General features: G+C 54.2%; 4 protein-coding genes across 14 annotated transcripts in view; all 4 read right to left on the bottom strand.

Annotated features, from left to right (window-relative positions):
* Window positions 1–93: 93 nt before the first annotated feature.
* On the bottom strand, window positions 94–5964 carry LOC119148404 (coiled-coil domain-containing protein 81-like). Of its 8 annotated transcripts, none has more exons than XM_037388506.1 (11): window positions 5855–5964; window positions 5384–5445; window positions 4800–4953; window positions 4372–4628; window positions 4169–4254; window positions 3773–3897; window positions 2477–2585; window positions 1283–2120; window positions 1099–1160; window positions 515–925; window positions 94–343 (listed from the first exon to the last, which is right to left on the bottom strand). In XM_037388506.1, the coding sequence occupies exons 1-8, from the start codon at window positions 5955–5957 to the stop codon at window positions 1748–1750; spliced, it is 1269 nt and encodes a 422-aa protein (XP_037244403.1). In that variant the 5' UTR covers window positions 5958–5964; the 3' UTR covers window positions 94–343; window positions 515–925; window positions 1099–1160; window positions 1283–1747. The 8 variants fall into 8 exon arrangements, with proteins under 8 accessions (XP_037244403.1, XP_037244405.1, XP_037244399.1 ...); XM_037388508.1 differs by having other exon boundaries at window positions 5568–5868; XM_037388502.1 differs by lacking the exon at window positions 5855–5964 and having other exon boundaries at window positions 515–668; window positions 741–925; window positions 4800–5210.
* A 43-nt stretch (window positions 5965–6007) lies between these two features.
* On the bottom strand, window positions 6008–10197 carry LOC119148405 (coiled-coil domain-containing protein 81-like). 4 transcript variants are annotated; one of them, XM_037388512.1, is made up of 9 exons: window positions 9852–9866; window positions 9668–9729; window positions 9310–9494; window positions 9084–9237; window positions 8656–8912; window positions 8453–8538; window positions 8057–8181; window positions 6761–6869; window positions 6008–6404 (listed from the first exon to the last, which is right to left on the bottom strand). In XM_037388512.1, exons 3-9 carry the CDS (start codon window positions 9448–9450, stop codon window positions 6032–6034), a joined length of 1245 nt encoding a protein of 414 aa, XP_037244409.1. In that variant the 5' UTR covers window positions 9451–9494; window positions 9668–9729; window positions 9852–9866; the 3' UTR covers window positions 6008–6031. The 4 variants fall into 4 exon arrangements, with proteins under 4 accessions (XP_037244409.1, XP_037244410.1, XP_037244408.1 ...); XM_037388513.1 differs by lacking the exon at window positions 9310–9494 and having other exon boundaries at window positions 9852–10197; XM_037388511.1 differs by lacking the exon at window positions 9852–9866 and adding an exon at window positions 10140–10155 and having other exon boundaries at window positions 9084–9494.
* A 4-nt stretch (window positions 10198–10201) lies between these two features.
* On the bottom strand, window positions 10202–14212 carry LOC119148293. The gene is made up of 8 exons (XM_037388267.1): window positions 14100–14212; window positions 13595–13691; window positions 13369–13522; window positions 12941–13197; window positions 12738–12823; window positions 12342–12466; window positions 11047–11155; window positions 10202–10689 (listed from the first exon to the last, which is right to left on the bottom strand). Exons 1-8 carry the CDS (start codon window positions 14210–14212, stop codon window positions 10317–10319), a joined length of 1314 nt encoding a protein of 437 aa, XP_037244164.1. The 3' UTR covers window positions 10202–10316.
* LOC119148438 (zinc finger protein 271-like) overlaps window positions 14141–14460 on the bottom strand; it is a 51639-nt gene continuing 51319 nt past the window's right edge. Inside the window, 1 exon segment of the mRNA XM_037388579.1 lies at window positions 14141–14428. Within this exon segment, the coding sequence (XP_037244476.1) occupies window positions 14227–14428 (202 nt within the window). The 3' untranslated portion in view covers window positions 14141–14226.

Here is a 14460-nt window from a genome sequence, read left to right as displayed (position 1 = left end):
ATCCTCGACGTGACCATGACACTCAATCACGGAGGAGTTCAGGGCGGCATGAGCCGCTGGAGCCACAGGGAATCCAAAACACTCACTATGAGCGCAGCCATTCTGAGGTTTGTCCTCCCAGATATCTCTTCCAGGAAATCATAGTAGAATCTCATTTGCACCATCCTGTCTTCAATGAGGAGCACCCCAACATCTCTCAGGACAAGTGCAATGCTCTTCCCCTTCGCCAGGCAGTGAGACAGGAGGGACATGGTGCCTAGGATGCATCCCTCCACTTTGCACCGGGACACGTGGGCATCCGTGGCCACCTTGGCATATTTCACAGGCGCCAACACCTTATTGTCTGGAAAAACCACACGAGAGGGATGGAGGCGCTCACCCTGCAGCCCTCCCCGAGGGATTCTTACTGCGCGTGTCCTGTTTGCGGACCAGCTTCGCAGAGGGGCCAGTTTGCTTCTCGCCAAGGGATGTGATAACTCCCATCTTCACCCACACCATGCAGTTGTTGTCCTACCAGACAGGTCATCCTCGTTGTCCATGAGGTTGTGGATGTCTCTGAGGATCCTGGACAGGAGAAAGACAGGCTTCTGGATAGTGACAATCTCTGTCCCAACCTGCTTCTGTGCGGGGACCACGTCAAAGGAGCCGAGGGTGGGAATTCGTACCCCCTGGAGCAGAGAAGAAGGGCGTGAAGGGTGAAGAGGGAAGAGCTGGGGGATGGCTCCACCCAGGGATGGTACCTCGGACCCTGCCACCTCCCGCTCTTTGGAGGCATCAGCTGGGACAGTGGGGAGAGCTTTGGGGAGGAGATGCTGAGTCCTCTCCTTCCTTTTCCTCCTTGGAAAAAGCGGGACTTGGGGGCAGAAGCCACTCAAGGGCATCCAGGGTTCTCCAACAACGGATCAGCCTTGCAGTAGAAGACTACCTAGCAGAGGTGACACCACCCTTGCCCGAGCCCTGTTTTGTCTCTCAGTGGGGATTTTGTGGGGAGTTCCCTGCTTTTTGAGGAGGGAAGGAGCAACTGCAGCCCAAGCTCCACGGCCACGGGATCCCCCCAGCTTCTCTAGGGGGATAAGGAAGATGCGGGTGTCACTCTACCTTGTGTAGCAAGAGCTGTTGTTGGGTGTAGCTGGCCACTGCGTCCCAGATGGCTGTTTGCTCTGGAAAGCAAAGGAAAACCAGGTCACACTCTCTGTCTGCTGGCTCTGCCTGCGTCCCACCCCCACAACGCCACAACTCTCAGTCCTGACAACACTCCTGTAGTGGCTGTGGGTGCTTGTACCTCTGAGGGTGATGCTGGGCATCATGAAGATGGGCTTCATCCCATCCCAGAAGTCCATCTTGTTTTGCCTTATGCTAGCGGGTCACTGCTTTGTGGCAACAGCCGTGTAGGAAGCTCTTCCCTGTGTTCACCCCAGAGATGCTCCTCCAGAGTGTGGGAACAACCACCCTACGCCCCCTTTTGTACCCCTGCGTGGCCTGTGTCACAGACCATGCACATGCCTGCACAGAAACGCTTGCTGAGGGAAACCATCCCTTGGGTATCAAATACAGAAACAGCACTGAAAACCTTGACTTCTGAGAGAGTCACTGCAGCCTTCTCCCAGGTCATTAAACAGCATGCTTGTGGCTGGGATCACCACTGCGTGTGCGTCACTTGCTTTCATGTCCATCTTTGTTACCCAAAGATTGGTCGAGTGAACTTTCCAAGACTTGTTTTGAAATTTAGAAAGCAGGCATTCTCTTATTACGGTGCCGGGAGCATGGGGGATCCCGCTAAGACTGTATACCGTGGGTCTTTCAGCACCGACCGGAACCTTTCAGGTCTTGATTGTACTAATTGTGCTGCCTCGTCTCTTGTTGGCAGCGGAGTCATGACCTTGTAGGTGAGCTCCTTGGGCATCCAGGCTTCCGGGCTCATTGATGAATTTGTTTCAGTGTTGAATTTGCTTCCAACAGGGTATATTTTTTCTCCTTGTCTTTGCTTGTGCCTCTGCAGTCTTGCTGCTTGTGTTTGGTTCGGCTTTGCTGCTTGGCCTTTGGCTGCAGGTTTGCCTTTGGATTGGCCGCTCACCAGCAACTTTTTTCCAGACACGGCCCCTGGGATCCCTGGCAGCTGCCTGGAAGGACATAACACAAGGACTTTGCCCGAGGCCATGATGGCTTCGGGGTTACATCCTGCCCTGCAAGCCATGTGCCTCTTGGCGCAGCCTCCGGCAGCTCAGGAGGGGAAATGCCCTCCCCAAGCCGGCACCCTCAGCTGACACACAGCTGTCCCCATGTCCCCAGGCCACACCTGTGCTCTCATGAAGGGGAGGAGGACACCCCCCCCCCCTTTGAAATGGGGGCTCCCCTAGCCCCATCGCACTGCCCTGTGCTGCTGTCAGGCAGTGATGAACCCAGTGAGGGTTTGGGGCTCTCACCGGGTCGGCAAGTAACCCGATGCAGATGCTCAGTCCTGAGCCCCCAGACTCACCTAGCCTGGCGCTTCGTCCTCTTATTCATCGCCGCCTTATTGTGGACTTCCTCCTGTTTGTTAGTAACCGAGCTGGAATCAGCAGGCAAAGGCACTTCAGGAAGTCCCGCTGCAAATGGGAAGGAGAAACCTCGTCAAGAAGAGCATCACCGTGATGCTCCCAGTCCCAGGGACATGGAGCGGTGCTCACATCTCATCCCAAAACATCCAAGGCAGCCGTTCTGCTCTATCCACTGCCTCCCCAATACCAGCAAAGGTGATATGAATCACTTAGCATAACTTGGCGTTAGCAGCTGGGAAGCCTTGGCTGCAAGCTGTGAAAGCTAAAATCTTTGGATTTACACCCACATTTTTCCCTACTTGGACAAAAGGAGGCCTCAAGACAGCTGCTTTTATCAGCATAAGGCTTGAGGAAAGCGGGTGAACCCCTGTCTGCTTTCACGTGGAAAGGATGATGATTAACCTGTGCTCCATCGCTCTGGGGATTTGCTTATTCCCCTACTATTTTTTCAAGGGTTCTTGGAAATAAAAGGTGTAGAATTAGCAGGGAAATCTGCTCTCATTCGGGACATGGATTACTCGGTGCTGGCCAGTAAAACTAAAGATGTGTCCTAGGAGCTGTCTGCTTACAGGCTGTACTAGCAGACACCGTGCATCTCCCACCAAGTTATGGCTGGCTTGGAAGGAGGTTTACACCGAGAGAAGGACAGGCTCTGATAAATCCCGAGCAAGTCAAAACTACGTGCAATATTCCTCCCCTCGTTTCTAAGAAACGCAAGTCCTCCTTGAAGCGGTATGGGTTATGCCGGCTGTAATAAATTAATCTATCAAGATCCTGCCTGAGATTCTGCTTGGGGGATCCTAGGGTTGAGCAAAAAGGGAAAATATCTGCATGAGTGCATGTGTGGAGTCGAGGCAGCGTGCCCATTGGATCAGTGGCCCGCCATGAAGGGTCTACAAAGTCTCAGGTGGTAGAACTTGACGCCTTGAGCGTGCACCAAGTTCCTTTTCCCCAGCAACCAGTGCTCACCGGGCTCCTCGGCGAAGGCACTGGTAGCGCCGGGGTTTGGAAAAAGGGGAGGTGGGTGATGTAGGCAAGCCTCTTTTGGAGAGGGAATGTTAAGTCATTCCCAAGAATCCGAGCATCCTGGCCCACTCCCAAAGCCAAGCTTGGGAGAAGAGGCCGTGCCAATGTGGCACGAAGCTTTGGTGCAAGCATTTGACCATCATTGCTGTGGATTTTCCTACCGGAAGCCGCTTGCCCATGCTACGGAAAAGAGCCGGGAACTGCCTTACCTTTTGTGTGTTGCCTGATGGGTGGCAAATCCTCTTCTTTCTTCCACATGTCCTCACCAAGGGCACGCCTCAAGACCTTGAGAGGGTGCCTGGACTGAGATTTGGGCACAAACTCCAGTTCAAACCTGGTGACAAAGAGGTGACAGTGGCATGACCAAAGGCACCACCAGCCCTTTTTGCTCTGCTCCCAGCCAGAGCTTGGCACCATTGTAAAAGGTGTTTTTTCCCCCCACAAATCATCCATTCCCCATCCCCAGGGAGCATCCCAGGAAATGGGGTCGCCCAGGAAAGGTGTCCCGGTGTCCTCAAATCCTTCCTCCATCCCAGCGTTTGCAGGAATGACAACAGGGCAGAGCCACAGCAGGACCCCCGTGGTCACTTGGGGAAAGGACTCACTCAGGAAAGATGATGATACGGCTGGTGCGAGTCAGGGAAGAAACAGGTACCATCCGGGACACCACCATGTCCAGCAGCTGGGGAAACTGCAATGGAGGAACACGGAGATGCCAGGACATCCTCGACGTGACCATGACACTCAATCACGGAGGAGTTCAGGGCGGCATGAGCCGCTGGAGCCACAGGGAATCCAAAACACTCACTATGAGCGCAGCCATTCTGAGGTTTGTCCTCCCAGATATCTCTTCCAGGAAATCATAGTAGAATCTCATTTGCACCATCCTGTCTTCAATGAGGAGCACCCCAACATCTCTCAGGACAAGTGCAATGCTCTTCCCCTTCGCCAGGCAGTGAGACAGGAGGGACATGGTGCCTAGGATGCATCCCTCCACTTTGCACCGGGACACGTGGGCATCCGTGGCCACCTTGGCATATTTCACAGGCGCCAACACCTTATTGTCTGGAAAAACCACACGAGAGGGATGGAGGCGCTCACCCTGCAGCCCTCCCCGAGGGATTCTTACTGCGCGTGTCCTGTTTGCGGACCAGCTTCGCAGAGGGGCCAGTTTGCTTCTCGCCAAGGGATGTGATAACTCCCATCTTCACCCACACCATGCAGTTGTTGTCCTACCAGACAGGTCATCCTCGTTGTCCATGAGGTTGTGGATGTCTCTGAGGATCCTGGACAGGAGAAAGACAGGCTTCTGGATAGTGACAATCTCTGTCCCAACCTGCTTCTGTGCGGGGACCACGTCAAAGGAGCCGAGGGTGGGAATTCGTACCCCCTGGAGCAGAGAAGAAGGGTGTGAAGGGTGAAGAGGGAAGAGCTGGGGGATGGCTCCACCCAGGGATGGTACCTCGGACCCTGCCACCTCCCGCTCTTTGGAGGCATCAGCTGGGACAGTGGGGAGAGCTTTGGGGAGGAGATGCCGAGTCCTCTCCTTCCTTTTCCTCCTTGGAAAAAGCGGGACTTGGGGGCAGAAGCCACTCAAGGGCATCCAGGGTTCTCCAACAACGGATCAGCCTTGCAGTAGAAGACTACCTAGCAGAGGTGACACCACCCTTGCCCGAGCCCTGTTTTGTCTCTCAGTGGGGATTTTGTGGGGAGTTCCCTGCTTTTTGAGGAGGGAAGGAGCAACTGCAGCCCAAGCTCCACGGCCACGGGATCCCCCCAGCTTCTCTAGGGGGATGAGGAAGATGCGGGTGTCACTCTACCTTGTGTAGCAAGAGCTGTTGTTGGGTGTAGCTGGCCACTGCGTCCCAGATGGCTGTTTGCTCTGGAAAGCAAAGGAAAACCAGGTCACACTCTCTGTCTGCTGGCTCTGCCTGCGTCCCACCCCCACAACGCCACAACTCTCAGTCCTGACAACACTCCTGTAGTGGCTGTGGGTGCTTGTACCTCTGAGGGTGATGCTGGGCATCACGAAGATGGGCTTCATCCCATCCCAGAAGTCCATCTTGTTTTGCCTTATGCTAGCGGGTCACTGCTTTGTGGCAACAGCCGTGTAGGAAGCTCTTCCCTGTGTTCACCCCAGAGATGCTCCTCCAGAGTGTGGGAACAACCACCCTACGCCCCCTTTTGTACCCCTGCGTGGCCTGTGTCACAGACCGTGCACATGCCTGCACAGAAACGCTTGCCGAGGGAAACCATCCCTTGGGTATCAAATACAGAAACAGCACTGAAACCTTGACTTCTGAGAGAGTCACTGCAGCCTTCTCCCAGGTCATTAAACAGCATGCTGGTGGCTGGGATCACCACTGCGTGTGCGTCACTTGCTTTCATGTCCATCTTTGTTACCCAAAGATTGGTCGAGTGAACTTTCCAAGACTTGTTTTGAAATTTAGAAAGCAGGCATTCTCTTATTACGGTGCCGGGAGCATGGGGGATCCCGCTAAGACTGTATACCGTGGGTCTTTCAGCACCGACCGGAACCTTTCAGGTCTTGATTGTACTAATTGTGCTGCCTCGTCTCTTGTTGGCAGCGGAGTCATGACCTTGTAGGTGAGCTCCTTGGGCATCCAGGCTTCCGGGCTCATTGATGAATTTGTTTCAGTGTTGAATTTGCTTCCAACAGGGTATATTTTTTCTCCTTGTCTTTGCTTGTGCCTCTGCAGTCTTGCTGCTTGTGTTTGGTTCGGCTTTGCTGCTTGGCCTTTGGCTGCAGGTTTGCCTTTGGATTGGCCGCTCACCAGCAACTTTTTTCCAGACACGGCCCCTGGGATCCCTGGCAGCTGCCTGGAAGGACATAACACAAGGACTTTGCCCGAGGCCATGATGGCTTCGGGGTTACATCCTGCCCTGCAAGCCATGTGCCTCTTGGCGCAGCCTCCGGCAGCTCAGGAGGGGAAATGCCCTCCCCAAGCCGGCACCCTCAGCTGACACACAGCTGTCCCCATGTCCCCAGGCCACACCTGTGCTCTCATGAAGGGGAGGAGGACACCCCCCCCCCCTTTGAAATGGGGGCTCCCCTAGCCCCATCGCACTGCCCTGTGCTGCTGTCAGGCAGTGATGAACCCAGTGAGGGTTTGGGGCTCTCACCGGGTCGGCAAGTAACCCGATGCAGATGCTCAGTCCTGAGCCCCCAGACTCACCTAGCCTGGCGCTTCGTCCTCTTATTCATCGCCGCCTTATTGTGGACTTCCTCCTGTTTGTTAGTAACCGAGCTGGAATCAGCAGGCAAAGGCATTTCAGGAAGTCCCGCTGCAAATGGGAAGGAGAAACCTCGTCAAGAAGAGCATCACCATGATGCTCCCAGTCCCAGGGACATGGAGCGGTGCTCACATCTCATCCCAAAACATCCAAGGCAGCCGTTCTGCTCTATCCACTGCCTCCCCAATACCAGCAAAGGTGATATGAATCACTTAGCATAACTTGGCGTTAGCAGCTGGGAAGCCTTGGCTGCAAGCTGTGAAAGCTAAAATCTTTGGATTTACACCCACATTTTTCCCTACTTGGACAAAAGGAGGCCTCAAGACAGCTGCTTTTATCAGCATAAGGCTTGAGGAAAGCGGGTGAACCCCTGTCTGCTTTCACGTGGAAAGGATGATGATTAACCTGTGCTCCATCGCTCTGGGGATTTGCTTATTCCCCTACTATTTTTTCAAGGGTTCTTGGAAATAAAAGGTGTAGAATTAGCAGGGAAATCTGCTCTCATTCGGGACATGGATTACTCGGTGCTGGCCAGTAAAACTAAAGATGTGTCCTAGGAGCTGTCTGCTTACAGGCTGTACTAGCAGACACCGTGCATCTCCCACCAAGTTATGGCTGGCTTGGAAGGAGGTTTACACCGAGAGAAGGACAGGCTCTGATAAATCCCGAGCAAGTCAAAACTACGTGCAATATTCCTCCCCTCGTTTCTAAGAAACGCAAGTCCTCCTTGAAGCGGTATGGGTTATGCCGGCTGTAATAAATTAATCTATCAAGATCCTGCCTGAGATTCTGCTTGGGGGATCCTAGGGTTGAGCAAAAAGGGAAAATATCTGCATGAGTGCATGTGTGGAGTCGAGGCAGCGTGCCCATTGGATCAGTGGCCCGCCATGAAGGGTCTACAAAGTCTCAGGTGGTAGAACTTGACGCCTTGAGCGTGCACCAAGTTCCTTTTCCCCAGCAACCAGTGCTCACCGGGCTCCTCGGCGAAGGCACTGGTAGCGCCGGGGTTTGGAAAAAGGGGAGGTGGGTGATGTAGGCAAGCCTCTTTTGGAGAGGGAATGTTAAGTCATTCCCAAGAATCCGAGCATCCTGGCCCACTCCCAAAGCCAAGCTTGGGAGAAGAGGCCGTGCCAATGTGGCACGAAGCTTTGGTGCAAGCATTTGACCATCATTGCTGTGGATTTTCCTACCGGAAGCCGCTTGCCCATGCTACGGAAAAGAGCCGGGAACTGCCTTACCTTTTGTGTGTTGCCTGATGGGTGGCAAATCCTCTTCTTTCTTCCACATGTCCTCACCAAGGGCACGCCTCAAGACCTTGAGAGGGTGCCTGGACTGAGATTTGGGCACAAACTCCAGTTCAAACCTGGTGACAAAGAGGTGACAGTGGCATGACCAAAGGCACCACCAGCCCTTTTTGCTCTGCTCCCAGCCAGAGCTTGGCACCATTGTAAAAGGTGTTTTTTCCCCCCACAAATCATCCATTCCCCATCCCCAGGGAGCATCCCAGGAAATGGGGTCGCCCAGGAAAGGTGTCCCGGTGTCCTCAAATCCTTCCTCCATCCCAGCGTTTGCAGGAATGACAACAGGGCAGAGCCACAGCAGGACCCCCGTGGTCACTTGGGGAAAGGACTCACTCAGGAAAGATGATGATACGGCTGGTGCGAGTCAGGGAAGAAACAGGTACCATCCGGGACACCACCATGTCCAGCAGCTGGGGAAACTGCAATGGAGGAACACGGAGATGCCAGGACATCCTCGACGTGACCATGACACTCAATCACGGAGGAGTTCAGGGCGGCATGAGCCGCTGGAGCCACAGGGAATCCAAAACACTCACTATGAGCGCAGCCATTCTGAGGTTTGTCCTCCCAGATATCTCTTCCAGGAAATCATAGTAGAATCTCATTTGCACCATCCTGTCTTCAATGAGGAGCACCCCAACATCTCTCAGGACAAGTGCAATGCTCTTCCCCTTCGCCAGGCAGTGAGACAGGAGGGACATGGTGCCTAGGATGCATCCCTCCACTTTGCACCGGGACACGTGGGCATCCGTGGCCACCTTGGCATATTTCACAGGCGCCAACACCTTATTGTCTGGAAAAACCACACGAGAGGGATGGAGGCGCTCACCCTGCAGCCCTCCCCGAGGGATTCTTACTGCGCGTGTCCTGTTTGCGGACCAGCTTCGCAGAGGGGCCAGTTTGCTTCTCGCCAAGGGATGTGATAACTCCCATCTTCACCCACACCATGCAGTTGTTGTCCTACCAGACAGGTCATCCTCGTTGTCCATGAGGTTGTGGATGTCTCTGAGGATCCTGGACAGGAGAAAGACAGGCTTCTGGATAGTGACAATCTCTGTCCCAACCTGCTTCTGTGCGGGGACCACGTCAAAGGAGCCGAGGGTGGGAATTCGTACCCCCTGGAGCAGAGAAGAAGGGTGTGAAGGGTGAAGAGGGAAGAGCTGGGGGATGGCTCCACCCAGGGATGGTACCTCGGACCCTGCCACCTCCCGCTCTTTGGAGGCATCAGCTGGGACAGTGGGGAGAGCTTTGGGGAGGAGATGCCGAGTCCTCTCCTTCCTTTTCCTCCTTGGAAAAAGCGGGACTTGGGGGCAGAAGCCACTCAAGGGCATCCAGGGTTCTCCAACAACGGATCAGCCTTGCAGTAGAAGACTACCTAGCAGAGGTGACACCACCCTTGCCCGAGCCCTGTTTTGTCTCTCAGTGGGGATTTTGTGGGGAGTTCCCTGCTTTTTGAGGAGGGAAGGAGCAACTGCAGCCCAAGCTCCACGGCCACGGGATCCCCCCAGCTTCTCTAGGGGGATAAGGAAGATGCGGGTGTCACTCTACCTTGTGTAGCAAGAGCTGTTGTTGGGTGTAGCTGGCCACTGCGTCCCAGATGGCTGTTTGCTCTGGAAAGCAAAGGAAAACCAGGTCACACTCTCTGTCTGCTGGCTCTGCCTGCGTCCCACCCCCACAACGCCACAACTCTCAGTCCTGACAACACTCCTGTAGTGGCTGTGGGTGCTTGTACCTCTGAGGGTGATGCTGGGCATCACGAAGATGGGCTTCATCCCATCCCAGAAGTCCATCTTGTTTTGCCTTATGCTAGCGGGTCACTGCTTTGTGGCAACAGCCGTGTAGGAAGCTCTTCCCTGTGTTCACCCCAGAGATGCTCCTCCAGAGTGTGGGAACAACCACCCTACGCCCCCTTTTGTACCCCTGCGTGGCCTGTGTCACAGACCGTGCACATGCCTGCACAGAAACGCTTGCCGAGGGAAACCATCCCTTGGGTATCAAATACAGAAACAGCACTGAAAACCTTGACTTCTGAGAGAGTCACTGCAGCCTTCTCCCAGGTCATTAAACAGCATGCTGGTGGCTGGGATCACCACTGCGTGTGCGTCACTTGCTTTCATGTCCATCTTTGTTACCCAAAGATTGGTCGAGTGAACTTTCCAAGACTTGTTTTGAAATTTAGAAAGCAGGCATTCTCTTATTACGGTGCCGGGAGCATGGGGGATCCCGCTAAGACTGTATACCGTGGGTCTTTCAGCACCGACCGGAACCTTTCAGGTCTTGATTGTACTAATTGTGCTGCCTCGTCTCTTGTTGGCAGCGGAGTCATGACCTTGTAGGTGAGCTCCTTGGGCATCCAGGCTTCCGGGCTCATTGATGAATTTGTTTCAGTGTTGAATTTGCTTCCAACAGGGTATATTTTTTCTCCTTGTCTTTGCTTGTGCCTCTGCAGTCTTGCTGCTTGTGTTTGGTTCGGCTTTGCTGCTTGGCCTTTGGCTGCAGGTTTGCCTTTGGATTGGCCGCTCACCAGCAACTTTTTTCCAGACACGGCCCCTGGGATCCCTGGCAGCTGCCTGGAAGGACATAACACAAGGACTTTGCCCGAGGCCATGATGGCTTCGGGGTTACATCCTGCCCTGCAAGCCATGTGCCTCTTGGCGCAGCCTCCAGCAGCTCAGGAGGGGAAATGCCCTCCCCAAGCCGGCACCCTCAGCTGACACACAGCTGTCCCCATGTCCCCAGGCCACACCTGTGCTCTCATGAAGGGGAGGAGGACACCCCCCCCCCCCTTTGAAATGGGGGCTCCCCTAGCCCCATCGCACTGCCCTGTGCTGCTGTCAGGCAGTGATGAACCCAGTGAGGGTTTGGGGCTCTCACCGGGTCGGCAAGTAACCCGATGCAGATGCTCAGTCCTGAGCCCCCAGACTCACCTAGCCTGGCGCTTCGTCCTCTTATTCATCGCCGCCTTATTGTGGACTTCCTCCTGTTTGTTAGTAACCGAGCTGGAATCAGCAGGCAAAGGCACTTCAGGAAGTCCCGCTGCAAATGGGAAGGAGAAACCTCGTCAAGAAGAGCATCACCGTGATGCTCCCAGTCCCAGGGACATGGAGCGGTGCTCACATCTCATCCCAAAACATCCAAGGCAGCCGTTCTGCTCTATCCACTGCCTCCCCAATACCAGCAAAGGTGATATGAATCACTTAGCATAACTTGGCGTTAGCAGCTGGGAAGCCTTGGCTGCAAGCTGTGAAAGCTAAAATCTTTGGATTTACACCCACATTTTTCCCTACTTGGACAAAAGGAGGCCTCGAGACAGCTGCTTTATCAGCATAAGGCTTGAGGAAAGCGGGTGAACCCCTGTCTGCTTTCACGTGGAAAGGATGATGATTAACCTGTGCTCCATCGCTCTGGGGATTTGCTTATTCCCCTACTATTTTTTCAAGGGTTCTTGGAAATAAAAGGTGTAGAATTAGCAGGGAAATCTGCTCTCATTCGGGACATGGATTACTCGGTGCTGGCCAGTAAAACTAAAGATGTGTCCTAGGAGCTGTCTGCTTACAGGCTGTACTAGCAGACACCGTGCATCTCCCACCAAGTTATGGCTGGCTTGGAAGGAGGTTTACACCGAGAGAAGGACAGGCTCTGATAAATCCCGAGCAAGTCAAAACTACGTGCAATATTCCTCCCCTCGTTTCTAAGAAACGCAAGTCCTCCTTGAAGCGGTATGGGTTATGCCGGCTGTAATAAATTAATCTATCAAGATCCTGCCTGAGATTCTGCTTGGGGGATCCTAGGGTTGAGCAAAAAGGGAAAATATCTGCATGAGTGCATGTGTGGAGTCGAGGCAGCGTGCCCGTTGGATCAGTGGCCCGCCATGAAGGGTCTACAAAGTCTCAGGTGGTAGAACTTGACGCCTTGAGCGTGCACCAAGTTCCTTTTCCCCAGCAACCAGCGCTCACCGGGCTCCTCGGCGAAGGCACTGGTAGCGCCGGGGTTTGGAAAAAGGGGAGGTGGGTGATGTAGGCAAGCCTCTTTTGGAGAGGGAATGTTAAGTCATTCCCAAGAATCCGAGCATCCTGGCCCACTCCCAAAGCCAAGCTTGGGAGAAGAGGCCGTGCCAATGTGGCACGAAGCTTTGGTGCAAGCATTTGACCATCATTGCTGTGGATTTTCCTACCGGAAGCCGCTTGCCCATGCTACGGAAAAGAGCCGGGAACTGCCTTACCTTTTGTGTGTTGCCTGATGGGTGGCAAATCCTCTTCTTTCTTCCACATGTCCTCACCAAGGGCACGCCTCAAGACCTTGAGAGGGTGCCTGGACTGAGATTTGGGCACAAACTCCAGTTCAAACCTGGTGACAAAGAGGTGACAGTGGCATGACCAAAGGCACCACCAGCCCTTTTTGCTCTGCTCCCAGCCAGAGCTTGGCACCATTGTAAAAGGTGTTTTTTCCCCCCACAAATCATCCATTCCCCATCCCCAGGGAGCATCCCAGGAAATGGGGTCGCCCAGGAAAGGTGTCCCGGTGTCCTCAAATCCTTCCTCCATCCCAGCGTTTGCAGGAATGACAACAGGGCAGAGCCACAGCAGGACCCCCGTGGTCACTTGGGGAAAGGACTCACTCAGGAAAGATGATGACACGGCTGGTGCGAGTCAGGGAAGAAACAGGTACCATCCGGGACACCACCATGTCCAGCAGCTGGGGAAACTGCAATGGAGGAACACGGAGATGCCAGGACATCCTCGACGTGACCATGACACTCAATCACGGAGGAGTTCAGGGCGGCATGAGCCGCTGGAGCCACAGGGAATCCAAAACACTCACTATGAGCGCAGCCATTCTGAGGTTTGTCCTCCCAGATATCTCTTCCAGGAAATCATAGTAGAATCTCATTTGCACCATCCTGTCTTCAATGAGGAGCACCCCAACATCTCTCAGGACAAGTGCAATGCTCTTCCCCTTCGCCAGGCAGTGAGACAGGAGGGACATGGTGCCTAGGATGCATCCCTCCACTTTGCACCGGGACACGTGGGCATCCGTGGCCACCTTGGCATATTTCACAGGCGCCAACACCTTATTGTCTGGAAAAACCACACGAGAGGGATGGAGGCGCTCACCCTGCAGCCCTCCCCGAGGGATTCTTACTGCGCGTGTCCTGTTTGCGGACCAGCTTCGCAGAGGGGCCAGTTTGCTTCTCGCCAAGGGATGTGATAACTCCCATCTTCACCCACACCATGCAGTTGTTGTCCTACCAGACAGGTCATCCTCGTTGTCCATGAGGTTGTGGATGTCTCTGAGGATCCTGGACAGGAGAAAGACAGGCTTCTGGATAGTGACAATCTCTGTCCCAACCTGCTTCTGTGCGGGGACCACGTCAAAGGAGCCGAGGGTGGGAATTCGTACCCCCTGGAGCAGAGAAGAAGGGTGTGAAGGGTGAAGAGGGAAGAGCTGGGGGATGGCTCCACCCAGGGATGGTACCTCGGACCCTGCCACCTCCCGCTCTTTGGAGGCATCAGCCGGGACAGTGGGGAGAGCTTTGGGGAGGAGATGCTGAGTCCTCTCCTTCCTTTTCCTCCTTGGAAAAAGCGGGACTTGGGGGCAGAAGCCACTCAAGGGCATCCAGGGTTCTCCAACAACGGATCAGCCTTGCAGTAGAAGACTACCTAGCAGAGGTGACACCACCCTTGCCCGAGCCCTGTTTTGTCTCTCAGTGGGGATTTTGTGGGGAGTTCCCTGCTCTTTGAGGAGGGAAGGAGCAACTGCAGCCCAAGCTCCACGGCCACGGGATCCCCCCAGCTTCTCTAGGGAAGGAGCAACTGGTGGCTGGGATCACCACTGCGTGTGCGTCACTTGCTTTCATGTCCATCTTTGTTACCCAAAGATTGGTCGAGTGAACTTTCCAAGACTTGTTTTGAAATTTAGAAAGCAGGCATTCTCTTATTACGGTGCCGGGAGCATGGGGGATCCCGCTAAGACTGTATACCGTGGGTCTTTCAGCACCGACCGGAACCTTTCAGGTCTTGATTGTACTAATTGTGCTGCCTCGTCTCTTGTTGGCAGCGGAGTCATGACCTTGTAGGTGAGCTCCTTGGGCATCCAGGCTTCCGGGCTCATTGATGAATTTGTTTCAGTGTTGAATTTGCTTCCAACAGGGTATATTTTTTCTCCTTGTCTTTGCTTGTGCCTCTGCAGTCTTGCTGCTTGTGTTTGGTTCGGCTTTGCTGCTTGGCCTTTGGCTGCAGGTTTGCCTTGGATTGGCCGCTCACCAGCAACTTTTTTCCAGACACGGCCCCTGGGATCCCTGGCAGCTGCCTGGAAGGACATAACACAAGGACTTTGCCCGA

The sequence above is a fragment of the Falco rusticolus genome, chromosome 5 (genome assembly GCF_015220075.1).
Source record: "Falco rusticolus isolate bFalRus1 chromosome 5, bFalRus1.pri, whole genome shotgun sequence".
NCBI lineage: Eukaryota > Metazoa > Chordata > Aves > Falconiformes > Falconidae > Falco > Falco rusticolus.
Note: the sequence above shows the minus strand (reverse complement) of the source record. Positions and strands in the feature narration are given on the sequence as shown.